The 27,430-nt window shown below is 44.1% G+C and overlaps 1 protein-coding gene and 1 long non-coding RNA gene across 3 annotated transcripts in view; one reads left to right on the top strand and one right to left on the bottom strand.

Moving 5' to 3' along the window:
- LOC135897922 (endothelin-converting enzyme 2-like) overlaps window positions 1-16,217 on the top strand; it is a 152,413-nt gene extending 136,196 nt beyond the window's left edge. For both annotated transcript variants that reach the window (XM_065426609.2, XM_065426611.2), the window contains exons 16-18: window positions 2,534-2,620; window positions 13,541-13,617; window positions 15,602-16,217. In XM_065426609.2, the coding sequence (XP_065282681.1) occupies window positions 2,534-2,620; window positions 13,541-13,617; window positions 15,602-15,695 (258 nt within the window). In that variant the 3' untranslated portion in view covers window positions 15,696-16,217. The remainder of the gene's footprint in view (window positions 1-2,533; window positions 2,621-13,540; window positions 13,618-15,601) is intronic.
- LOC135897924 (uncharacterized) overlaps window positions 1-27,430 on the bottom strand; it is a 127,458-nt gene that overhangs the window by 60,802 nt on the left and 39,226 nt on the right. The gene's annotated exons all lie outside the window — the stretch shown is intronic.

The following is a 27,430-nucleotide window of genomic DNA, read 5'->3' as shown; positions in this document are numbered from 1 at the left end:
TATGGGTGGGGCAACAGTGTGCACCGGAGAAATGCTGCTGCATACGTGGAGTGTTGTTGCTCTGCTCCTGGTACTGAATTACACAAAATCTCGCAAAAGTGATCGTATCTCTGAAATCAGTTGACCAAGAATACTCCTTCATGGCAGCGCTGCCACTGCTGACCGAAGCATGTGGCACACTTTGTACTGTTGGCAATGCGATTCTATATCCTCCAGCAAGCTTGCCAAAGTAGGCCAACAAAATTTTGACAGTAAAGTTTCGTTCTACAATACATTACCTATCTGTGCTGTCTCATTTCGCAACAACGAAGTTCTCACGAAAGCACATTTTTCTGCGTTCCCCGTTGATTTTATTATTGCGAGGTTCAGCTGTAACCAGTGATCCAAGTTGGTCCGGTGCTTGGTTTCCTACCCTGTTTGCTCAGAACAGCAGCCCAATGCACTGACAATTTGATGCATCGAATAAGTAGCACATCGGGCTGCTGTGCTGAGGGAACAGGGTTTCAAAGCGACCACCGCACCAACTTGGGTCACTGGCAATGTGTACGTACGTGCCTTTTTTAACAAAGCTCTTTCACGCCGACATGGGTCACTCAGATGCGGGACTGCGCAGGTACTGCTGTTTGAAGAAACTCTTTGGCGCCGACTTGGAGCATTGGGTCTGTGCCACCTCAGTCGTTTGGTCTTCAGTGAACCTCCTGGACGCCAATTTGGGTCGCTGGCAGGTGCCACTAAAAGTGTGCCCCTCTGCAATGACGAAAAAGATCCCTTAAATTTTTCCCATGCTGAACGGAATCAAACCCACGTCGCAAGGGTTACTCAAGGGCAGAAAGCCAACCCATGAGTAGGCTGTGCCAAAAATGCACTGTGTATGTACCGCTTTTCAGTGAATGTCTCACCGACTTGGGTCGCTGAGTACGTGCCACAGAGTGTGTGGCAAGCAGGGGAACAATCCTCAGCATTCGCAGGCACCAGCGAGCCACGCTTCTCGTCTCGGAGGCCATGCATGGGCTTCTCAACAATGCCACTATACTTGTGGACAACTTTTCTTGGCTATGAAGCGAAGGCTATGGAAACTAAGCATGCCTCTTTCACAGCTGCTGCAAGTACTCCCGTAGTTTTGTTCACAATTTCTTACGTGGGAAATAGAAAACAATATTCTTCTTGTTTTTTACAGCACCTAATTTGAAACGATACGTAACATTCGCTAGTCAGCTATTGGTATTTTATTGTATTTTATTGTATATTTAGTTTGCTCTTTCGAGTTTTTGCACATCAAAAACTGTCGCACGTTTTGCACATTCATCAAATGCAAAATGACACCCCTGTCTTCTGGTGAGTGTTTATCACTTGCTGTCCCACCAATCAACTCCCCTGAGAGGCTGTTGACCAACTTTGGCAACAGAAGACTGTTGAAGCACACAAATAGAGTGTTTGCAGCATCTGCGCGAAAACCAAGCGAACCCATTTGGAAATTGCAAACTTCGGTATGTACAAAACGAGTGAGCGAGCGAGCTGACTGCTGCACCAGCTCTACCAACATCAGCGTCAGTTGCGTGTTCAAGTCCTAAACGATGCCATACGGCTGCTTCGGAGCTCCCATGCATGCTGCGATGCCCGCTGTTCAGAACTTGGTACATATCGAATGTGAATGAACATTGATTCATGCCGAGTTAATTGTACCTGCCTTCACTAAAGTAAAGAGGTTGTGCGAGGTTGGTGAAATCAAAACCGGTGCCGAGCGCGCCCGGACTACATTGTGTATGAATACAGTCACGTGCAGAAGCTCCGCGCCCGTAGCTTTCGCCTCATAGCCAAGAAAAGTTGCCTGCGAGTATAGCTCGTGCAGCGTGTACAGGCAAAAGTGAGAGAGACAAGCGCGGTTGCTGCATGATGTGTTTCTCGGCGTTTGCACTCACCAGTGCACCATGCATTTCACAGGCCACGTGCAGGCTTTGCGGTGGCACTAGATGGCAACGAGTGTTCTAAGGGAAGTGCAATAGAGGAATACTGCTGGAGTACATGCCTCATACATAACTAGTTTCGACAGTGGCAGTACATTGTGTCACTATAATGTTTCAATGCTAAATGCATTACTGTTAACAGTCGTCATGAGATGGGTTCTGCCACTTTTTTTAACCAACAGCCATTTTATGTACTGAAGCACAAAAGTAACTGGAATGCCAGTCTAGTTCATCGCACACTTTGGAAATTAGTATTTCAAAACTGGTGTCATCTTTAAAATTCATTTCAAGTAGATAGTTGTGAACTCACCGGCTACACTTTGTAAATTGCAATATGTGCCTTAAAGAAATTATTTTAAAAAATCATTAGTGAGCTTTTGTTAGTCTATTTTGCATTTCGATTTCTTTTGCTAGTAATGTCCACCTCTTTGAGTAATCCAGCTCAATAACTAGAATTATGCTATCTGCCAGAAGCGATTGAAAAAATGTTGTGTGGTTTAATGAAACCCTCTGTGTAAGAAACCCTAAATCAGACTAAACACCCACCCTCAAACTCTGTGTGTGTGCAGGCTTTTGAATCCGGGATGCACGTCAAGGAAAAGCTTCCAGGGATGGAGTGGACACCAGAACAACTGTTTTTCATTGGCTATGTGCAGGTACTGGTTGTTCTCAAAGCACATTGGCACATTTTTTTATTACTGATGGTTTTGATGCGCGACCACTTTGCTCATCTGTGGTTGCTGTGCTTCTTATTGCATGATTGCTTTGTGGTTTCCCAGTGTGTAGAAAAAAGAGCCAGGACCTCTAAACTCTTTCCATGTGATTTTTGTGGCAAAAAATATTATTATTGTCATCTAAAGGAACTGGTATATTTTAAAGTAATATAGTGATTGTCTCTATGCAAAACCTCATGGTTAAGCGTTGTGGCATGCCAAAAAAAATTAAGCAACATAAACTAGCAAAAATTGCTACGGGAACAGAAAAGAACAAGAAAAAGTTGGGAAAAGAAAGGGAAACTACAGTAAATCCTTTTTCAGTCAAACTCTGATATCTCGAAATATCGGTAAAGCTGAAATATTTTTTTAGTCGAGGTGTCAAACCATGTGTTTTTCACCCCTTATCTCAAAAATTTGTTGCACTGAACTTTGTACATTTTGAGATCTCAACTTCGAAATGTCAGGGAAAAAACAAGGAGACAGATCATTGGCAGTTTGCTGTGGCAGTTCGCTAGCCGAGCCAGACGCTGCGTGTTCCCCGCCTATGTTTTTGTCCATCACCACCTGCGCGCACTTGCTCTCTGTCACTTTGCTGTGGCCATGCAGAGCAGGGGTGAGCTGGGAGTTGAAGTCTCCTTTTGATGCAAACGAATCATGTACCCCATTAAGGGGGGACACCCCACTTAAATTTTCATTTTTTTATTTGTGGCCACAATTTGATAAAACTTCCATCACTTATGTATTTTGACATGCTGATTTCAAATATTCAATTGGTTTTCCCATGCAACAAGTACTTTTCAAAATATAAGCAATTCATATTTTTTTGTATGGACTAATTGGGAGGCAAGTTCTCTCTACAATGCTGGCTGTTAATGAAGGAGACTGGCACATCAAAATGATGTTGAATGATCAGAGGTTGCAGTGCTACAAGAATGAATATTATAAACTGATTTATGCCGAAGTTACAGCATGTCAAACTTTTGTAAGCAGAAGGCATTAGTGAAACCCTGGAGAAATTATTACTTTTTCAAAATTTCTGTAATGATATTTGTTCATATTTTAGGCCTACTTCACTCCCAATTTGTCCACCTTTCTGATGAAAAAAGAATTATTGCAATAAGATGAGTAGAACCAGAGATATCGTCACTCCAAAACTACACTACCATCAAAAATGTCGTTTTGAGAAAACGAGAAAAAACATTTCAGGACATGTTTATGGTGATTACGGCAAATGCTTGAATATTAAATTGATCAAGGATGATACAGGGGTCCAACCAGGCAAGAATGAAACTTTTGCTTCTTTAGGGGGGACACTAATTCAAATAATGTTCATGATGTTTTCCATCAATGTTCATGAAACTTTCCATTCTTGTCAAGACTTTTGTGCTGATTTCAAATATAATTATTTTTCCAATAGGCCATTTAGTTCTGAAGATAAATGAAATTCATTGTTCATAATTTGCAGACACAATAGGGGAAAAAAATGCGCTACGATATTCATATTGGCACATGCCTGGGTACTAGAAAACATAAGGAACATAATGGTAGGAATACTATTTTGATATATCAAATATTAGTAATTTTATAGCAATTCAATCTTTACTGTTCGATTTGTGGCTACCCTACTGTCTGATCTAAAGCAGAATTGAAAAAGTTTAAAGCATAAATTCCAAAATCTGACCCTACATTGTGTACAAGTGAAAAGTCGATGTTTTGAGAAAACGAGAAAAAAGGAATGCATTCACTTTTAATCAAAAGTACAGAAATAATTTTGCATTATTTTACAGTGAAAGTGGCTAAAAGCCACAAGGAATGTAGTCGCTCTAACCACGGCCATCCAAATGCGGCAAAAACATCGTTTAGCGCCGTTCGCCGATTCCCGGTGGCTTGCATCGCGCGCGCGGCAAGGTTGTTCACGCGGGTCGAGCTCTATGCCGACGCGATATCGCCGCAACACGCGCACGTGATAACGATCTTTATGGCGAGGCCAGATTACCGTTCGCTTCTGCCTACTGCGACGCTGCCGCCGCACACCTTGCACTTGACATCAGTCCGTTCACGGAGTCCTACTGAGGAAAGCGAAGCCTGCCTCGGCGTCGACTGGCGGGGCTGCAACGCCGTCGGCGCGAGTGAGCAAATCCAACACCCGCTTTGTTGCTGGCGTTGACGCAAGAACTCAGTTTTTTTGAGCATTCATCTCCCTCTGCAACAAATCCGCACGCTGCAACATTGCAGTGTCACGCCGAACGCAGCCGCCGTCCGTAACGATTTCGCTCATTTGTGAGCTGGCTAGGCCTACTTCGGCATCGTCCGCGGTTTCGGCATCATTTGCGGTTGGCGGCGAGCTACTCTCGATGCTTTCAGAAGGAATGGAGCGCTTTTGAAAGTTATAAGCTGATCGCTTATTCTTTTTGCCGAACTTGTGCCTCGTGGCGAACTTTCCCGGTAGATCGGACATCGTTGGGCATGCGCCAACCAACCTACGAGACGCGCAGTCGCGTCGCCTGCGGAGTGGAGCAGACGATGGGAACCTCGCGCAGCCAACCACAGCACGCGTTTTTGGTCACGTGCGCTAGTCAACGAATCGGATCGCGCGTTCGGGCTTTTTTCCTCCCCGGATTTCGACGTCACTGGCGTACCGACGGAGTCACTTTTGGCGGGAAATTAAAGAAGGAAGGCTCCTCTTTCCAACGAGACCAAGATGGCTGCGATCGCGCGCGTAGAAAAAGAGCTACGCGCCGCGATAAAATGGGCTATTTTTGCGCGGGATTCAGCTCACAGTGATGTTATAAATTGATATTGCGAACGAAATACTCTTCCCCGAGATTCGAAACTTGGTGAATTAAAGGAATATTAGCTGTAGATATCGAAAATTTCGTTTTCAAAAATTCGATTTTTTCGCGATTTTTTCGCCGCAAAGAGCCGTGTCCAGCGAAAATCTGTCGGCGGGCCCAAAAGATGGTACCAAAAATGGCTGACAGCACCAAGAGTACAAAAACATGAAAAATGCTAGAATTGAAGTCAAATTTCTCAGGGTGGTCCTGTAAACAAAGTAAATTAATGAATTTGAAAAGAAAAATTGATGCATTTCGGTCTAGGTAGGAATGGAACCCAGGCCTCCGGGATGTGAGATGAGCAACTTTCCCAGAATCCACAGGGGCTCCAAGGTTCTGGCTCATTAAAGGATTGGCCGAGTGCGTGCGTCATTGACCACGTGACGGCGCAGCCGACGGGGTGGCGCCAAGTCGTGAGGGCATAAATTGAGTGTGCTCATGACACTCTGAGGTCACAAAGACCTCCGAACGGCCGAGAACTCACTCGTGAATGTGACAGCAACTAACCAATACATAAAAGCCGTAACAGAAGCTAAGGATAACTTTTCAAACACAACTCTGCCATCTCTGCTCGCAAGCAAACCAAGGAAACTCTGGCACACGATAAAGCCACGCAAAGATCATTGCATCACCCTAACTGATAGTTCGGGCTACATTCCTGATAATGCATGCTGTCAAGTTCTTAACAAGGCCTTCTCAAATAACTTTTCTTCAAACATAAATCCATCAGTATCCCCCTTGCGTACTTACAACTACACAGCCATGTTTCCTTTAGTAATCAATTTCGATGGTGTAACAAAACTTATTAGGTCACTAAAATCATTTTCCGCACCAGGATTCAATTAAATTGAACCAAAACTTTTTTAAAGTACTACAGCCTATTCATCTATCTCATTAACTATGATCTTTAAACAGACACTCGATACTGGTTCTCTTCCATCAAGCTAGAAAATTGGGAAGGTAGTTCAACTCTATAAATCAAGTAACAGGCATTCCTCCATTAAGCAGAAGCTTTAGCTCGGGTCCAACTGTGATGCGGCCTATTTAAATACATGTAAAATGCAAAAACAATTTACTGAGATAACCCCTCAACACATTTTAATGAAATTTGTTGCATTTTAGAGAGAAAGGTAAATTCTGGTGGCTGTTGGAAGCAGAATTTCAATTTAGAGACTGAAATTTGGTAAAAGAATTTTGAAAAATTCGAAAGTTAAAAAAATAGACGCACGAAGTCTATAAATTAATATCTCTGCATCAAGAACAGATATCGCTGTTCTGTGATTGAATTAGATCATTCAAAGCAGACAAATTCGATATCTCAATTTATATTTCACGTGAATTTGTTGCATTGTGTACAGAGTTTCACAAAAGCTGTATTTCCATATTACAGAATTTTTTTAGATACATATGTAACATATCAATTTTGTCCACTGTGGATGTACTATCAGATGGAATTCGCAGAATTGTGATATCATTGTTGCTCACTGAGTTAGAGAGTTGTAAACTTGATAGATTCGTTTTCTGAAAATTTTCAATTTTTGCCAATTTTTAATAAAACATTGACGATCTAAATCAAAAGCTTGAAACCAACACAAGATTTAAAGGTCGTTTTTTTTTTTTATGCAACAAACCTTGTCAAATTTAGTGCAGTGGTTGCCAATAAAAACCAATTCTCCTTTTACGTGTATTTAGATAGGAGCACTCGAGCTAAAAGTTCCCTCTTAACTACCAGCCCATCTCCCTTACTAGAATACCATGTAAAATTCCTGAACATATTGACACGTGTACTTAACTTTTATTGGGCGAACCTGTGCCCACAAAACAGGCTACACTTATAGCACAACGATAGCGGCGAACATGCTCGGCAATCGTCGAAAATCTGATCAGCGGGTCAAGCGCGTCGGCTTTTATAGATCAGTCGTGAAATGTTCCAGATTAACCGATGGGACCCGCATGCCTTCCACAAAGTTCTACACTATTCGCGTCGCGCATACATGCAATCAGATTACACAAGTTGCGGTGAAAGAAAGTGGAGGGAACCATCGATAACATTCCAGAAACTTCTTTTACATGCAGGCGCATCCTGCGCTGCACGATAACATTTGTTAGGCGGCCAAACGTGGTCGCCCGATAAAGATAAGTACACGTGTCAATATCCTGTGCTCGCATATTATAAACTTCCTTCAATCTAATTCATTTTTTTCATCATCGCAACACGGCTTTCATAAAACCTGCCCCTGTGAAACACAACTAACAACTTTTGCGCATAAGTTAAATGTTATTCTGAATAACTCTTCTGTAGCCGACTGCATCTTCCTCGACTTCTCGAAAACCTTCAATAAAGTTTGCCGTGAACTACTTTTATATAAGTTTCGTCTAATTAACGTTGATCCTAAACTTCTGACCTGGATTGAATGTTTGCTACATAATTGTTCTGTTTGTTTCAGCTAACAACACAAATTCAGGACTTAGCGTTGTAAAATCTGGTGTTCTGCAAGGTTCAATGCTTGGTCCTCTTCTTTGCTTAATATACATAAATGATGCACCTTCTTGCATCTCCTCAAATATTCTCCTTTTTGCAGATGATTATGTAATCTACAATAAAATAACTTGTGATAACGACATAACTATTCTCCAATCTGACCTTAACACAGTCTGTTCATTGTGCAAGACACGGCTAATAGAATTGAACGTAACTAAATGTAAATTTATGCGCAAAACCGGATAAAAAACAATGCTACCTGTCTACAGACTAAGTGCATTAACATACCACTGGAATGTGTATCATTGTACAAGTATCTTGGTGTACACATGTATAACCTTACCTGGAATGAGCATATAAGGCACATTACAAATAATGCAAATCGCATGCTCGGTTATGTTTGTTGAAATTTTTTTTTCAAGCTCACCTTCTCTCTTAAAGCTTCTCCTATATAAGTCACTAATTAGATAAAAACTTGAAAATGCCGCATCAATATGGAACACTTTCCGGAAATCTGTCACATAGACTTGAAATGGTTCAGAACAATTCCATTGGTTTTATTTTCTCAGAATGCAGCTGCACTGCCAGTATAACAGCTATGAAATCTAATCTTAATCTACCTTCTCTCGCATCCCGACGTGAAATACATTGTTTAGTTCTTCCTCATAAGCTTTACTACCATCCACACTTGTGTAACAAACTAATTTATGTTCCCCAATATGTTTTTAACGGATCAGATCATATTCATAAAATCAGAATTCCCCCATGTAGAACTTACACATTCCTTAACTCATTGTTCATCGAAAGAGTGCAATTGCCTTCTTGCACAAACGGCTAAAATTAAGGATTGTCGATTGTTCCTGCGTGCTTTAACAGTGATGTTATAACTCTTTTGCATATCTTGTACTTACTTTAACTGCTTATTTCTATATACAGTAAAACCTCGTTACAACAAAATGGGATATAACAAACTAATGGATATAACGAAGTAATCCTGATTCCCATTGAAATTCCAGTAGATGCCCATGTATTGAAAACCTCATTTTAACGAAGCTAACATTTCCTTGCAATAGGTATAACTAATTTTTTTTTTAGAGTGCAGCTCTTTGGTGCCCGTTCCTGCGTTTCGCAGCACCGTCGTGCCTCGCCATAACCAGCTCTGTAACCGGGGCCAGTGCATTGCTCTAGTTGCGCACGCTCCTGCTGCCATCTCTCGCGCACAGTGAGAGCCTTGCTCTCTTCGCTCCTCCTCCAAAACCACCCCTGTGCAGCGGCAATCAGAGCGCCGGCTCGGTGGCAGCTGATCTCAATGATGTGCTGCTGCCCAAGCCGAAACGCATAGCTGCCGCCGTTCGCCACTGCGTGTACCCCTTCCCCCCGCCTCTTTTTCATGGCAGTGACCGCGCGAGAGCATGCGGTGTTCTCCGGTTGCTGAAGCACCAGCTTGGTATCAGCGGATCACGGTATCAGCAGATCATGGTGCGCGCTTCCCAAGCCGAAACGCAAAGCCCCCTTCAGTTGACTCGCTAGCAGCATGAACGGCGTCAGTCAGTCGCTGCCATCTCTTCGCCGTGCAACGTTCATATGCCCCTACGCGCTGCCTCCTGCAACCTCCTGATAAGCGGTCAGCCGACAGCTCGAGAGCCAGAGAGCGTTCATCGTCTTCGTCGGGGCACCCGCATGCATCAGCCACAAGAAACACGCAATGTGCATGTATCAATACTAATCGAGCAGAAGGTGGCTATGCTGAAAGCTGTTGAGTCCGGCGTGAAGAGGAAAAAAGTGGCCGAAGATTTCGGCATAGCGTTGAGCACGCTGTCGACGATTCTGAGGCGCAAAGACGCTGTCACCAGTGCTGTCGCACGTGGTGTAAAAGGCCACAGAAAGAAGCTGCGAGCCCCTGATTTCGAAGCTGTAGAGAAGGCGGTCTGCAAATGGTTTTTAGATGCAAGAGGAAGCGGCACTCCTGTGAGTGGCGTACTGTTGCAGCGCAAAGCAAGGGACTTTGCGTGCATCATGGGGCACAACGATTTTGTGGCGAGTGTCGGCTGTCTGCAACATTTCAAGGAGCACAACGACATCATCGGCAGGGCTGTCAGCTGGAGCTGCAGTGGCATGGGTGGAGATAAACGTTGGACAGCTGCTAGAAAAATACAGTGCCAAGGATTTGTTCAACACGGATGAGACAGCCTTGTTCTACCAGATGCTGCCACAAGAAACCTTGGCCCTCAAAGGTGAACGCTGCCAGGGCGGTAAGCAGAGCAAGGTCCACGTAACCAACGTTTTTAGAAAGGAATCTAAAAATGTTGCGTGTAATCGTGTCGCTTTGTGCCAACATGGATGGGTTAGCAAAAGTGCGTCGCCACAATTCTTCAAAGGAAAACAAAAGCTCCAAGTGAGTTATGTGTCCAACCTTAAGGCTTTGATGATGAGAGAAATTTTTGCACAATGGCTGCGGGAGTAGGATGAGCGGCTGGGCAAGCTGAACAGGAAAATATGCCTTGTGCTGGACAACTGCGCGGCCCACTACACTGCCGCTCTGCTCAAAAACATTGAGCTATGCTTCTTGCCGCCAAACTGCACTGCAGTTGTGCAACCTCTTAACCAAGGAGTTAGCACGAACTTTAAGTCACGCTACCACAAGCGTGTGATCGACCGGATTCTGCTCAATATGAGCATGAAGCGCGACTCCACGATCAACTTGTACATGATGATCGAGATGCTACAGGCTACTTGGATGGCTGCACCGGCAAGCACGATCGCCAATTGCTTCCGGCTTGCGTCATTTGGCATCAGCAGTGGCGGTTGCAGCCAAGATCTCGGTGCTGCCGCTAATGAGAGGATGCCACGTCATGGGACGCCCTCCTTGACGCCGGCGTTGTGCCCAACTGCGACACCTTCTGCACGTACGTCAGTGCCGATGCTGATGCAGTGGCAATGGAAGAGCTAACGGAAATGGAAATTGTGTGTGCAGTGACGAATGTGTGATGAATGTGTCGACAACAGCCCGAAGCCTAATATTGGCAAACCCAACATATCGACGCCCACACAAGTGCTTGATGCGGCAGACCTGCTGCGCCGCTTCTTTGACACTCACGAGGACAGCAAGGACGGACTCGAAATAGCGGCTGCAGCTGAAAAAGCCATCATTTGCCTGAAGAAGACACGACAAAAATCTATCAAGGACTTTTTTTCAGCAAAGTGAGCCGTTTGGCGTGAATAAAGTAGCAATTCCTTGCTGTCTTTTTTTTGCTTGTTTTTTTCTGTGCGACGGCCATTTTCTTTTTCATGGGGCTGGCTGCTGTGAGATTTGGTGGCGATTACATCCTCTCTCGCTTGCTAATTGTGCATAGAAATGGATAGTGGCTATAACAAACTAATGGTCATAACGACGTGATTACGACCCCCTCCTTCAACTTCGTTGGAACAAGGTTTTACTGTAGTGTGTTACACTGTGTTATTATTGCATATATTCTAAAACCTAATATTGTATTAAGCTATTATTGTATAATTAGGATTGACCACTCTTCTTGGATCTGTGACCACTCCCCTCTGTAATGTCTGATTCTGAGTCAAAACAAATAAATAACCGGTATAGTGATTTCGTATTCCCACATTTAATCAGTCTTAAGTGTCTCTGGCAATTTTTTTTTCTCCTTTAGGAAACTGTCAGGAAAGCATAGAAGTGTATTAATTGTGACGTTGGTCAAGATCATCGGCACTATACAATAAGGCCACATGCTGCACCCAAAAGGCAGCATGTGAGCCCACAGCATTTTAATTAGATCGCAGCTTCATAAGGATGCTCGCTTCATGCTCACACAATGATGAGGCATAAATGTCATGCCATTGGTAGGTGTCTGCTAAAGGTGTGATACTAATTGCATTACTCCACAGTTCAGTTTTCAAAGTGAAATTGTCCGAAATTCATTACGATACAGAAAGTGGCAATCTCAGCCTTTTGGACGTCTGGAATCAGTTATACTCAGATGACCAGCTTCAAATATTTAATTAGGATCAATCGTCTTAGCTCTGTGCCAAGTATTCTCTCTCAGCACAGTGCCAGTAATGCCATTACCTGCAGGTGGCACTGATGCGCACGAAAGTGACCAAGAATGTTACTGGCGGCATTTTGCAAAAGCTCCATGTGGTCTATATGCAAGGGCTTCTATTTTTGTGATTTTGCTTATCTCGAAATTTTGTGCATTATGAAAGGGGTTTACTGCGTTTTCCTTTTTTTAATATTTATGCTGATTCATATCTAATGGCTCCGCATGTTTGAATTGTGCTTCTAGAATCCACAGTACATTCATATCATTCTTCTAACGTTTTATAACATACGCCAGTTAGTTTGCTTGTACAGCGGCTCTTAGTACTGTCATCTGCATGCAGAATTTTGTTTGTTTTGTCACTAGCATGTTATGTTCTCCATGTGGTGGGTGCTTCGCATGCTACAACTGTTTTTCTTGTGTCTGTGTGATCATCATTTACGTGGCTTCATGTGTGCATGTTTTTGTGATGCCCATTTAGCTTTATGAAGTATTTTTTGGAAATCTGCATCTCTCTGTTGTCGTATACGTCTTTCTCTCGTATGCACAGACCAGAGTCTTGTTCAAGCTCCGAGGGCATGCACATTGCGATGCAAATAACGTGTGCCAAGTGTGTGTATTCATAAATGTACGTTATGTGCTGCATGACTAGGGATTGATTGAAAATTTTGAAAATTTATTTCTTTAGCCTACTCTCTACTAACTCCCTGTTGGTCCCTACGTGGGAGACTCCCGCTATGCACTAAGCGCATCCTATAACCATAATAAAGTTTTCCAGTCCAGTTAGCCTAGATTATGTGAATATGGTGTGTGCAGAAATATAAGCCACACACTTGACAACATTGCATAATACTTACTGCTCTGTCTTTTCATAGCGAAGTCAGATGCCCTGCATGAGTGGTTTTTATGACAGTTGCTGCTTTAGCTGGAATTTTCGTTCATCTTTCATTTCCCATGGGCGACTCCCATGGGCAGTAGGGGTGACAATGTCAGTCAGGCTCTCTTGTACAGAAAGCATCATGTACACTACTTTTATTTGTAGCCTCTGATGCCATTTTTTTTTTCTTCTCTTTTTTTATTCTTTCCTTTTTTTGCTTCATCATCGAGGTACTACGCAGGGAACAAATGGACGAGTTGTTGTAACATGCTCTTGCTACAAGTATTTTGTTTTGGCAATGTGTTGTGCACAAACCAGCTTATCTAGATAGCTACAGTGGCACCACAGCCACTACTTGGATGAGCCCTCCAGTATAGAAAGGCATGCTGTGGGCAAAACAGCCTCGAGGAGCTATAAAAGACAGGCGGTTTGTTGCACTCAATTTCCTACCATGACTTACAGTATTAGTTTGATGCTGGTGCTAGTCAACATTGTTTGTGTCCAATTGTGAACTGAGCATCTCAGAGAGACAGACAGTGCAGCTGGGAGCCAGTGGTCATACGAAGTGTCATTACCATGTGTATTCCACTTACTTAGTATGCATGTTGTCTCCTTCAGTCCATGTGTGAAGAAGTGTCCTTAAGAAGATTACACATCTGGAGTCTTGTCAGTGAATCAGCGCCTAAAAAGCTCAGGTAGGTCGATATTTATTGCATGCACATTTTTTGTTTTTGTTTTTTAAAATATAGCAGTTTATGTGTTTACCATCCTCTCACGGGCGTCACCGCACAATGCGAAATCTGGCCATTCAATCACAAGCACTGTAGTGAGAAACGGGCGAAACTGAGAATTTGTCAACAACCGTTTAGTTGCAAATTTATATGCCATCTTTCATGGACTGCATGTAGCTTGTATGTTATGTGAAGCTGTTTATAGCAAACTTGTAGGTAGCATGCGCAAATACCTATGTGCAGAATAACATAAGAATGTTGCTACACAATGTCCTCCTGCAGAAGCACTAATCATTGCAGTGCTTTGGCACCTTGCTCTGCCGTTACCACAGTCGTAGGGCTCTCAGTGCATTGTTTAGCATCCACCTCTTTAGCTGCCAACACAGGGAAACTTGACCGTATGTTCATGAAGTCTTGAGTGCAAGTGGCAAAGCTTGTTCTTTAGAGCTTAAACATAGCAAATGCTGGCAAGCAGGGGCAGAGCATAAATCGCCGAGGATGAAGCAAGGCATTCCGTCGCCTAGCGCTCCCCAAGGTGGTAGAGCCCCTGCCGACAATACTGTACAACCTTGTTGATTTGATCCCATTTCTTATGATTTTCCGGCACTTACGTTTGCAATCGTGAACACAAAAAATTATTAACCACAGTTGCGCTTCTTCGTGACCAGTTAATACACTCCCGGAAAACACGATTTTTCAGAACCACCATTAGATACATCGCCAAACTGTGATCGTATGAAATGTTTTCCGGCTACTAAATCCCGTGTGAACAAGAAAAGGAGCAAGCAACATCTGTTCAAGAGGCTCCAGCCACAGCATCTTTCCTGCAGTACTTGCCTACCCGTGTCACATTCACAGCTATCGCCACCAACCGTATCGCAATGAGCATCCTATCTGTTTCGCAGCACGTGTGGTGTAGTGCTGCTGGAAGCGCGCTGCATGCATTAGTAGGTGATAAGGCAAACCCGCGTAGAGGCTTGCCGAGACCTTTGTTCAGATGTCTTTTGGTCTGCCCTGTGTGTGCACACCCGCAGGTGAGGGGAATGTGAAGCACTGTGCAGCTGGTGCCTTCCACATACATGGTGGGACATTGCTGTCGGGTGCAGTGTGATTGCTTGTGCTTTTGGACTGCACCACAGAGACCGTTGAGCTTGTTCTTCACTGAAAATATCAAGCCAGGATGCAACCTCCTTTAGGCAACGTGACAGCCTGTGAATGTATGGAACCACTACTGTCCTCCTGCAAATAGTTTCCTGGCACACTAGTGGGCTACCCTCTTACTCTATTTCCATGTCTTTCAGCAGCTTAGCAGTATTGGCATAGATAAGTAACGTCAGGTACTTTGCCTCTTCTAATCTTGCTACCTGCTCCTGGCGGTAATGATGACTCAAACAATGACTTGTATCTTGCTGCTCTTTTTAAGGGCTGCACACGCCTAGCACAGTTCGATCAAACACAAGTAATGGTCCGTCACAGAGGTGTGACGCCAAGGGAATTAATGGTGGCACTGTATAAAAAAAAAAAGACATGTGTGCATGAGGCAACCTTCGCTGAATCTTTTCTATAGAACACTGATTTCCAATAAAAAAATGTCCATTGATAGTGCATGGACAGCAAGTTGGGCCAGTCGGTTAGGATTCATAATAACATTCGTTACAGCGCAACACAAGACAAGGACAAAAGAAGGTATAAAACGATGAGACGGCACTGTAACGCCGTGTCATCGTGTCGTAGTTTTATACCTTCTTTTGTCCTCGTCTTGTGTTGCGCTGTTACGAACCTTACTATGGTCCTGTTGTTTCATGTCTCCCCTTCATCTTCGTTGTTTGTGCTGTACTTGTTATGCTTCTACAGTTTTGGCCATTGCACAGACATGCTTGCACATAGAAGGAAGAATACAATTCAGTAATTCTTCTTTTCGAAACATTGTGTTGCCTCCATTGTGCAGGGTACTCCAGGCACTGCAGCAGTCTCCCGAATTTGGCCGAACATTCGACTGCAACACTGAAGAGTGGCAGTCCCACATTTGCCATGCATGGTGACCTTCTGCCGTGAATCTAGGCAGCTCACTGGTGCACAAGCAACTGTGGCAGCAGCAGTAGGCCAAGGGTACCGATACTCCCAGGAGCAGCTGGTTTGCATTGGGCATGGTGTCTTGATTCACATGTGCCTTCAGTGCAACTAAGAGCCGCTGGTTCTTTGAAGACAATGGGCATATCACCACAGCAGACATCTCACTCAATGCAGACATGCTGCTTGTAGCAGTTGCAACTTGGCAAGCTGCTTTTGAACAAATGCAGCTAGCACTGCTTGGAGACAAAGTGATGGGTGTCCACAGCAGTGCAGTTTGTAGTTGGACTGACTGTATGTAGTAGGGTATGTGTGAACTTTATTTAGAATGGGCTGAGGTGGTGTGCATGTAAGTGTGTGCGTGTTTGTAGGCATGTGAACTGTTGGCATTTGAAATGTCTTGTACAAAGCTCCATTCCAAGTTTCGGCCTCATGTTTCTGTTAAGAACCACGACAGAATAAATGCTTCAATGGTATCATCACTTTCATGGAAATACACTGTCTCATGTTTTTATCTACAGTGTATGGAAAAGCCTGTGTCACATTATGGCCATTCTAATGATGCTGCCACTGTGGGAGAGTGGCTGACAATGCGCTATTGCAAATGTGTTCTCATTATTGTGCACTGAGGTACCGGGTCACTGCGGTCATGCAAGTGCTCTTCTCTGTTCAACCTCTGTTTGTTGGGATTTCTTGGCATATGAATTACTGTAAGTTCCCTATCAGGCTGGGACACAAGCAAAAGAAATAAATTCTCATATTACACGTAGTCTTACAGCAACAATATATTAGCATGTCATTATCACCATCATTATCAAAATTTATTTTTTCAGGGAACCTGTCAATGGCTAGGATCTGGCATATCGCGTCTGCGCATATACCAATTTTTTATATGTGGACCGATCCCAAAGATGGTGCAGTACCAAGCCAACCTGCGGCGGATGTGAAGCAGGCTTTAAGCACTCCCCATACGTGGGCCGGTCCCGAAGATAGTGCAATACCGGGCCGACCTATGATGGAGGTGCAGTTCACCGTTAAAGGGACCCTGAAATGATTTTGACAATTTAGTACAAATGTACCGAGTCGTTAGGGTAGGCCCTTCTTATCATTAACTGATGCATCTAAGTGTTCCACGTAAAGGTTGTAATTTATTATAAGGTTTTAAAATGTACATCGCTACTGATCGCAGCCCTCCACTCGGCTGGATTTTCAGCAGCCCCTGACCATTTGACTCAAGGTGCCTTGACGCTAGTAGGGCACTTATCCAATCAGCTGCCCAGGGCACATCATCGATAACTTTTTCAACTTTACAGTGAAAAAATGTTGTTCATAATAGTTGGAATGTTAGTTAATTTGTTTTATATAAAGAAAGTAACTGAAAGAGATTGCACAAAAGGACAATTTCTCACTACATTTAAGCTTTTCCGGCACAAATCAAGTGTCATCTGCTTGTGTTACAATGTGCTCCATGTTGACGAGAGCTTCACAGTCAGTGTTGATCTCAATCTTTAATTTCGCAAGTACCATGGTTCACCCTTGTTACCTTCTGGGCTCCAAACGTAGCGACTGGCAATATATCGAGCTGCGACATCGTGTCCCTCTGCAAGGCAGCAGACGAGCGGAGTGGCCGCAGCGCATCGGACTGTCGCTATCCAATCGGCTCCAGGATTTGCGTGTTTGCAGCCATCACTTTACGCGAGAGGATTACGACCACAATAGTGTTTCACGTGTGGTAAACACAAGTGCAAGCGGACTGGGCCTGTCTATTTCACCATGCCGTTCTACAGGTTAAGCAGAGGCGCAAATGTGAACGCTCTGCATGGTGCAAGCACCTGGTGGTACAGAGCTCAACCAAACACAGTACGGTCAAACCCCGTGATAACGAAAGCCCTCAACAACGAAATTCTCGCAACAATGAAATATTTCAGCTTACCCGGTGGAGATACATAGGAGTACAAGTATTTCATATTGCTCAACAACAACACATCTTCAACTGGAAGCCCTGCGACAACGAGAATTTCTGCCATAGCGGGTCGTCAGTTTTCTTTGCGTGGTCTCAACATAACACAAAAAGTGAAATCCTATTATAAATGTGCTAAAACATATTTTTCAATCACTTTAGAAACTTGCTTGCTGCCACCTGTTGTTGCTTGCTTAGGGGCTAGTTGCAGCGCATAACTTGTTTTTGGTGGAAACCATACGCTGCCGCTTGACCACCGGCTGCGACTCTGGCAGAAGTGGCCAGGCATCTTGTTTCGTAACCTTCGTTGTCCTTGTCAGGCTTGACCATTTTGTGTGGCTGTAAGCCTTGCGAAATGCCTCCTCCAGTTAAGAAACGCAAGTTTCTCACGCTCTTAGATAAATCTCAAATCATCACGGAAGCTACAACTTGAAAAAAAAAAAAAAGATGGATATCGTTGTCAAGTTCGGGATACCTGTCAACAATTTTAAAATCCAAAGACATTTTAACATCCAAAGCTGGAGAATAAATCACGTGGGAAGCACAAGACTGTGACTGCTCTGGCTATTGAAGATGTGGACCAGGCTGTGTACAAGTGGTTCCTGGACAAGCGTACAAACAGCATACTGCTGTCTGGCAGATTATTGCAGCAGAAAGCCATAGACTTTGCATGCCTTCTGGGGCACGATGACTTCAAAGCAAGCACCGGCTGGCTGAGCGATTTTAAAGCACAACACAACATCGCCTCCAAAGTGAGTTCTGGAGAATGCGCAAGCGTTAACAAGGAAGACACAGGGAACTGGATGCGAGAGACTTGGGTAGCCATAATGGATGAGTAACAACTGTGGCAATGAGACGGGATTGTTTTATAAGATGCTTTCATCGCAGACATTAGATTTGAAGGGCCAAAAATGCCACGGCGGCAAGCAGAGCAATAAGCGCATAACAATTTTCTCTACGCGAACATGGACGGTTCCGATAAGCGTCAGCTCCTCGTCATTGGCAGGAGCAAAAAGCCACGGTGTTTCAAGGCGCACGGTAGGCTGCCCGTTGAATACTTGGCCAACCGAAAATCATGGATGACATGCTCCATCTTAGCCACCTGGCTGGAAGCCTTCAAAGCGAGCATGCGATGAGCAAGCAAGTCTGCATGCCTTCTTGTGGACAACTGCATTGCACGTTGTGTTGATGCCACTTTTACGAATGTCCGACTGGTATTGTAACTGCACCTCTGTCCTTCAGCCTCTCAACCAAGGGGTCATCAGAAGCTTCAAATGTGCCTACCATCAAAGGTTTATTCAGAAAACGCTGCTGAACATCGAGTACAAATGCATGACAGAGGTGAACCTTTTCATGGCCCTAGAGATGGTTGCTGCAGCATGATAATGAAAGCAAGCGTAATCAAAAAGTGCTCTAAACATGCAGTCTTTAAAGGGCCCCTGAAACGGTTTGGACAAATTTTGTAGACACGTAGGGTACAGCTAAAGTTAATCATTCGCATCACAATTTGTGTGAAACGTCTCATATTAAGAGAGCTACGGACGATTACAAGTTACCCTCCTCCATAGTCATGCATTTTCTCCTCAACTCGTTCGCCGAGTGATTGGCACTAAGTTCCGCCTTCACTGGCTCTGCGTCACGATAGCACGTCTCGTAGTCGACTTCTGGTTCTCTAGGAACAAGCACGTGAAGCCTCTCTAAACTCTCCACCAGCTGCTTGGCAGACGACCCCAAGTGAGAGCTATTAAAGCAGCGTGCATTGCGAGTATTCTGTCGCAGTGCCGAACGTGTCTGATATTCCTGTAACCACATGCTAGCTGGGCATTTCGACCAAATGAGGAAGGCATAAGCTCAAGCTGATGAAGGAACTTTAGCGTAGACGTACGTGAGCTGCCTGATCGGTCTCCACGGTTCAGCCATCCATTGGCACAGAGCTTAACCTGCCAAACAAAGAGCTAATATTGCTCTAACCAAGTGTAAAACATTTTAAACATTTACAAAAACAATGTGTTAATGATTATACTCCTGCGAAAAATTCATACCAGCAACAAAGAAGAATACATTTCGTTATTGCTACTGTGTGTGGTTGAGCTCTCTGCCACCAGGTTGCTGCACCGTGCAGACCAATCGCATTTGCACTTCTGCTCGTCCTGTGAAACAACACGCAATTGGACACGGCCAAGCCCTGTCCCCTTGTGCTTGCGTTTACCCTAATACCGGACTCACGAAATGCCATTGCGTTAGTAATCTTCCAGTGTAAAGTGGCGGCCACAAACGTGCAAATCCTGGCACCGATCAAATAGCGGCAGTTCGATGCACTGCAGCCAGTCCGCTCGTCTGCTGCCTTGCAGAGGGACATGATGTCGCAGGTTGACATATTGCCAGTCACTATGTTTGCAGCCCACAACACAACAAAGTCGAATCATAGTGCTCGCGAAAAAACTGAGACCGACTGTGACCGCGGAGCTCTCGTCAAAATGGAGCTCACTGTAACACAAGCAGACAACGCTTGCTGTGTGCCAGAAGTGCTTAAGTGTAGTGAGAAATTGTTCTTGTGCATTCTGTTTCTGTTACTTTCTTTTTATAGAAACAAATTAACTAACATTCCAACTATTACAAACATAATACGTTCACCATAAAGATGGAAAAATTATTGATGAGACTCCCTGGGCAGCCAATCGGGTAGCTCGCCCACATGACGTCAATTGGGTGGTTTACGTTATGGGTAGGGGCGACTGAAAATTCTGTCGAGCAGTTTGCTGCGATCGGCAGTGATGTACATATTTAAAACCTTATAATAAATTACACGCTTTATGCGGAGCACTTGGATGTGTCAATTAATGATCAGAAGGACCTACTCTAATGACTCGGTACATTTGTAGAAAATTGTCAAAATCGTTTCGGGGTCCCTTTAATAACCAGCAGGCATCGGCAGCATCGTCAGATCTGAGTGACCAGCAGAAGAAGGTGGAAGTGTGTCTGCTGACGCGGACGAACTTTCCACACTGAGCAAGGCATGGGATGTGCTTCAGTGAGTGGATGAAACTGTGTCGACGGCTTGGGTCTACACGACTTCCTGTCTGTCGACGATGACTTGGTCGTCCACAAGAAACTAACAGATGACGCCATAGCCGGCAGCATGCGCGGCACTGACAACAGCGATGATGGTGACAAAACCGCAACCAAGCAAGTGAGCCTGCAAGATAGGCTTGACGCACTCGACACCGTGCGGTCATTTCTCGCTATGCGTATGACGACGTGGTCATGCAACATATTCTGAGTTGTGAGGATCAAGTATTAAAACTCCTCCGAGGCCGTGGACGGCAGACCGAGGTGTCAAATTTTTTCAAGAAAATGTGATTCCTTTGTTATGTACCATTTTTGTCTGCCTTCTCTCATTTTCGCAATAATGAAGTGCTCGCGGAAACGAAAAAAATTGCTGTCCCTGACGATTTCATTATTGCGGGGTTCAACTGTAGCAGTAACAAAGTGTGTTCTACTTTGCTGCTGGTGTAAATTTTTTACAGGAGTGTAATCGTGAACACATTATTTTTCTAAATGTTAAGAATGTTTTACACTTGGTTAGAGCAATATGAGCTTTTTGTTTGGCTGGTTAAGCTGTGCACCACCAGGTGACTGGACTGCGCAGATTGATCAGGCCACTCACATACGTCTACGCTAAAGATCCTTCATCAGCTTGAGTTTATGCCTCCACACATCCGTCGAAACGCCCAGCTCTCCTATGCTTACCGGAATACCGGACACGCTCGGCACTGCAACAGAATGCTTGCAATGTACACTGCTTCAATAGCTTTCGCCTGGAGTAGACTGCCAGGCAGCTGGCAAAGAGGTTGGAAAAGCTTCATGCACGTGCTTTTAGACAACTGGAAGTGGACAACACGATGCGCCATCATGACGCAGAGCCAGTGAAGGCAGAGCTTAGCCCCGATCACTCGGCAAACGAGTTGAGGAAAAAATGCATGGCTATAGAGGAGGGTAACTTGTAATCATTTGTAGCTCTTAATGCGAGATGCTTCACACATATTGTGGTGAGCATGATTGAATCTAGCTGTACTATAGGCGTCTACAAAATTTGAACCGTTCAGGGACCCTTTAAGCGGCCCACATACACAGCTTCACTGGTCATCCTTCTTCAGAGTGGAAGGGCACCGAGTTTTTTCTTTAAAAATGTGCCAAAGGCAGTGTGGCTCCATGCTCTGGTGACATCAAGGCATGGTAGATCACATGGTATCACAAACAAATGCTGCATGCTCCAGTTGTTCATGAGTAAGCAATGCAAGCATATGTTCCCTGAGAAGTGGCAGTAGAAAAGATTGCATACAGCACTACGCAAGTCTGCATTACAAAGAAATGTCTGAGGAGCATTGTGCTGCTAAGCTCGAGGCCATAGGTTCGATCCTGGCCATGGCAGTCGCATTTGGATGGGGGTGAGAACACTTGTGTATTGTAGATCAGCTGCACATTCAAAGCCCCAGGAGGTCAAAGTTAAGCCAGAGTCCACAACTATGGTATGCCTCGTAATCGTATGTTGATTGTGACTCATAAAACACCACAATTAAATTAGTTTTAGCCTAAATATGTGAGAAGGGTCGAAAGAAATGTTTTATTTAGTGAAGCAAAACTCGGCACACGTTTAGAATCACTTGAAGCACACCCAGCGGTCAGTGGCATGGTGTATTCTGAAGAGCTGGCATGTGCACCCATGATTAACACACAAAAAAAATTAAGCACAAAACTTTAATGTCGGTGCCCCTTTACATGTAAACACTAGACACACTTGTTTTTAAAGACACCATTTCAATACCATGCAAGTATTCATCCATTAATGAATATCAAATGGCCCTAGATCTAAGGCAATTATAGGGTGTTAAGACAGCAGAAAGCATCAAGATTTCTGTTGGACACTGTTCCTACAGGAGCAACATATATAGGGCAACTACAAAATAGTTAAGCCTAGGAAAGCATTCGTGTAAGAGACTGACAAACAATTTTTAAGGGCCCAGTTTTTTATGGCACAACGAAAAGCTCGCCCTCTCGGTAGTGTTTACACTTGCAGCAGTTACTTCCAAAAGCACATGGATATTTTGTAAGCAGAGTTTTTTAATCCGAGCAGCCTCTAAAAAAGAAAGAGTACCTCCTCCAGCAAGGCTGAGAAGTGAGGGCAATGCCAGTAGCCCGTGAGCCTGCCTCGCAAATTGCAAAAGCTGCCCTGAGTACACACCTACGTCATGGCTGGCTGGCCCCTGGCATCATCGTTCTGTTGATAGACGAGCCACGCCAACTTATCGAAAATGAAGGCAGCACCACTTTTCTACTCAATACAAGCGAATGCTTGTTTGCACAATGTAAGTTTGAAAATGCTTATGGTAGAAGAAAGTGTACTGCATTTCAACACTAATAAAATGACCAGGAACCACATACACTAGTAGAACATCACCTTATAGGTCACTTATGCATCTTCATATTTTTGCCATGTGGGACACCAAATGTCATTTTTAGCTACTCTTAGTGAATAATTAAAAATATAAATCCAAATTTAATGAGAAAAACGGGGCTCACTTCAGCCAATACGACGGGCAATCTTTCCATCAGTGGGATTATTTCGATTCATGTTCTAAACTGTTCTCTGTCCCATTAATACCCTAATGTATTTGGTAGGTTTATTATTACTAGAGGAAATGAAAGGCCAAGCATCTTGAACTTGATGCCCAAACCTCAATGCCAGTACATCAGCATGACATCACTGATTTCAGATAATTTTTATTTTCTCATTTTGCCAGAGTAAATGTTTCTGAAGCCTGCTAGGTTGAATGTTAGTTCCTTTAGAATGCTACATAGTCCATCTTTACAGATCTAGACCCACTTTTACTGATCTGCAGTTAAGTACAAGATCAAAGCAGATACTGTCAAAGTGCTCGTGACAGAGTTTAGAGGGGGAACTTCTATGTTGTGTTACCAAGAAGGCAGTTGTGAGCTTAATACACATACATGGCAGCCATAGCATCTGAAAACCAGCACTTTATTTTTACCTACTGTAGCTGGTACTATACCGTACCAGCATTAGCTCAAGTCATCTTAAGATGGCTTGAGCTAATGCTGGTCGTAATCTGCATTTCAACCATATAGCCGTTGTGCTCATATTGTTGTGGTCCTAGAATTTAATACCGTTGTGTACGCTTTCTGCAGTCGAACAGTTTTAAGTTGCTAACATTCAAAACCTCTGCCAAGGACAACAGAAACGGTATGATTGCAAACTACAGAATTCCCCATCTGCGGAGGTGGCTGGCTGATTGCCGTATATGAGGTACTTTGCGAGCTGGCATTGATGTCTGTAAATCTCGAGTGCTCTGCAAGCATCCAGAAAAGGCTTTGGGATACAATCTTTCCTACAAGAAGAGAAACTGTAATGCCTGTTGCCTGTGATACATGGCACATACCTATGACATGGGATTGGCCAGGATTCTCCGTAAATGCATCAAACGGCATCATATCCCCACTAACTTGATAATAAATAATGGTGATATATAAAAGAAATAAACTACATAAGTCACTGGAAAGCAAACAGGTCGATTTGTGATGGAGCCACAGGGGAAAATATGGAAATATTTGTGTTAATACAATTTAAACCACTTGTAATGACACCAGTTTTAATAATATATCACTCATAACAATGAGAAGCTGCTGCACCATCGACTTTGGATGTTCTTCATGGTGAAATAACCCGGTTACTACAATGCCCCGATGCTGCATTATCGGTTATAACAATGAAGTTTGGCTGCTGGGTGTCACGAGTCGAAAGGTAGTGAAATGAGAAATCCTTAAAAAGAAGAAAACGAGAAATTCGAGCCGCTCTATGATCGGCCGCTGCTCCAACTGCCACCACACGCTCATGTTCCAGCATGGGAGCGCACAGAACCAGAACAAAGCTGCCATTGTGGCCCGAAAGGCGTGGCCGCTACAGCAAAGAAATAAAAAAACAGCAAAAATAAGGAGAACCTACTATGTCATTTCCTCCACACTTTTCTCTTAGCGTGCGGAGGGGGTACGGCTTCTCAGTTTCCTTCCTCTATGCCTCTTACTAATGCCTATTGCGGACATGTTTATTTTTCTACTGCTCCCGCTGAACCCAAGGGCTTCAAGGAGGCCAGTGGTGCCTAAATAGACCGCTGGGTAGACGTCTTCACATTCTAATAAAACATGCTCCATAGTTTCCCTAGCTTTACTGCAGAAAGCACATGCTTCTTCTTCCTTATATCTCGCTTTATAGGTGCGTGTTCTAAGGCATCCCGATCTCGCTTCGAAAAGTAATGAGCTTCCCTTTGATTTATCATAAATTGTTTCTTTCCTGATTTCGTTTTTTCCTCTTAAGTAGTTACTCATGGCAGGTTTCTTTTCCATTGCCGCCACCCATGAGATTATTTCAGCCTCTCTGGTGTTCCGCTTGACCTTCTTTGTTGTTGCGTTGCCCACCCTACAGACCGCATACTTGCTGGTAAGCTTCCTAGTTCTTTTCCTCCACTGTGAATCAATGTTTTTCCTGTACAGATAAACACTCTCCCAGCCCATTTACTTTCTTCCATATTCCTCAGCTGTTCTTCATACTCAATTTTACTGCGAGCTTCCCTCATTTCAAAACTAGTCCAGCCCATATCACCCTGCACAGCTTCATTTGTAGTCTTCCCGTGAGCGCCCAATGCGAGGCGACCCTCCCATCGAGTCCTGATTGTACCCGTGATTTAAGCATTTCCAAAAGTAAGTCCTGGAACCATTACACCTTTCCACATACCCTGGAGGACTTCGTGCCTGTTGTATCCCCATAGCGCTCTGTGCTTCATTATGGCTGCCATTTCTCCTCCCCTTCACTGTTATTGTTTTTTCCTGTTTTTCCATATATCCATTGCCTTCGTTTATCCATATACCAAGGTATTTATATTGTGTTACCCGAGGCATTTCCTGGCCCCGTATCTCCACTGTCTGTTCACTGTTTTCATTGAATGCCATAAACCTGATTTTCTAACACTAAATTTCAAACCTAAATTGCCTTCCTGCCTACAGATATTAGCCAGACTCTGCAAATCACTTTGTTTGTTAGCTAGCAACACAATGTCGTCCGCATAAAATAAACCTGGGAGCTGCTGCTCTATTTCTGTACCTGCTTGTTTGTATGAGAGATTAAACCCGATATTACTTCCTTATAGCACCCCCTCCATCCTCACCATGTACATCATAAACAGCAGCGGGGATAAAGGGCACCCCTGCCTCAGTCCCTTGTTGATATGAACTTTCTGCTCGCTCCTCATCCCTTCCCATTCAACGCAAACAGTATTTTCTAGGTAAATCTCTCTAAAGCTGTAGACAATAGTCACCTAAGCCTTCCCCTCCCTGAATATCCCACACAATGCTGCGGTCAACCTTGTCATAGGCTCCTGTAATGTATCAAAAGATCACATATAACGGTCTGCTTTCTACTTTTGATATTTCAGTACACTGAGTAAGAATAAATAAGTTCTCATCTAAACGCCTACCTATTCTGAAGGAATTCTGAAGTTCTCCCAAAATGCCATTATTCTCTGCCCATGCTTGAAGCTTTAATTTGATTGCCTGCATTGCTACCGTGTGAAGCTAAACATTTCGACAGAATTGCCTGTCTGGTTGGGAAATTGATTAGAACTTGAGACTGACTCCAACCAAATAACTGAATTTTATTAGCCCGACGTTTCGGAGCCCATTCGGCTCCTTCTTCAGGGGGTTGTTCTTCGGGGGGGGTGGCGGTGTGCCACTTTTAAAGCGTCTTTTTTGAAGAAAGGAGGGGGGGGACACGGGGGGGGGGAGACACTCCACAGACGGAAAGGTGGGGGGGAACAAAAGGAAAGGGGGGTTGTGTTGTTGACCGCTTCCAAGGTGCTGCGATGACCGGTGCTGGGTGGAGTGCTCACGAGGGTGCCCTTGATGGGCCGCGGGGGGGGGGGCATCAAGGCCCATCAAGGGCACCCTCGTGAGCACTCCACCCAGCACCGGTCTTCGCAGCACCTTGGAAGCGGTCAACAACACAACCCCCCTTTCCTTTTGTTCCCCCCCACCTTTCCGTCTGTGGAGTGTCTCCCCACCTCCCGTGTTCCCCCCCCCCTCCTTTCTTCAAAAAAGACGCTTTAAAAGCGGCACACCGCCACCCCCCCGAAGAACAACCCCCTGAAGAAGGAGCCGAATGGGCTCCGAAACGTCGGGCTAATAAAATTCAGTTATTTGGTTGGAGTCAGTCTCAAGTTCTAATTGCTACCGTGTGTATTACCGATGTAATGGTCAATGGTCTATACAAGTGAATCCTATCTTTCTCCCCTTACCTTTATAAATTAAATTAATTCTACTTTGTCGCCAACTGTCTGATATTTGTCTGTCTTTTAAACCTTTTTCCACTGCTTTCACCAGAGCTTCCTTACTTTTTGGTCCTATAGTTCATTAATCAGCCTAACGAGAACCTCGTCTAGCCCTGTGGCTGTGCGCTTAGGAATTTTCTCTTCTGCTTTCTTCCAGTTGAAATTTGTCAGCACTAGCTGCTTTTCCTTCTGGTTCTTTTCATGCTCTTTTATTTTTTTTTTCAAATACAACCTCGTCATTGGCTTGGAAGGATTCGGCTGTTATTTTTCGGATGTAATTTATCGCCGCTTCTCCTTTCAGTCTGTTTTCACCTTTGTCTAGGATATGTTGTATTGTTGTTGACTACCTGTC

The sequence above is a fragment of the Dermacentor albipictus genome, chromosome 2 (assembly GCF_038994185.2).
Source record: "Dermacentor albipictus isolate Rhodes 1998 colony chromosome 2, USDA_Dalb.pri_finalv2, whole genome shotgun sequence".
Lineage (NCBI taxonomy): Eukaryota > Metazoa > Arthropoda > Arachnida > Ixodida > Ixodidae > Dermacentor > Dermacentor albipictus.
This window is presented reverse-complemented; position numbering and strand designations above follow the sequence as displayed.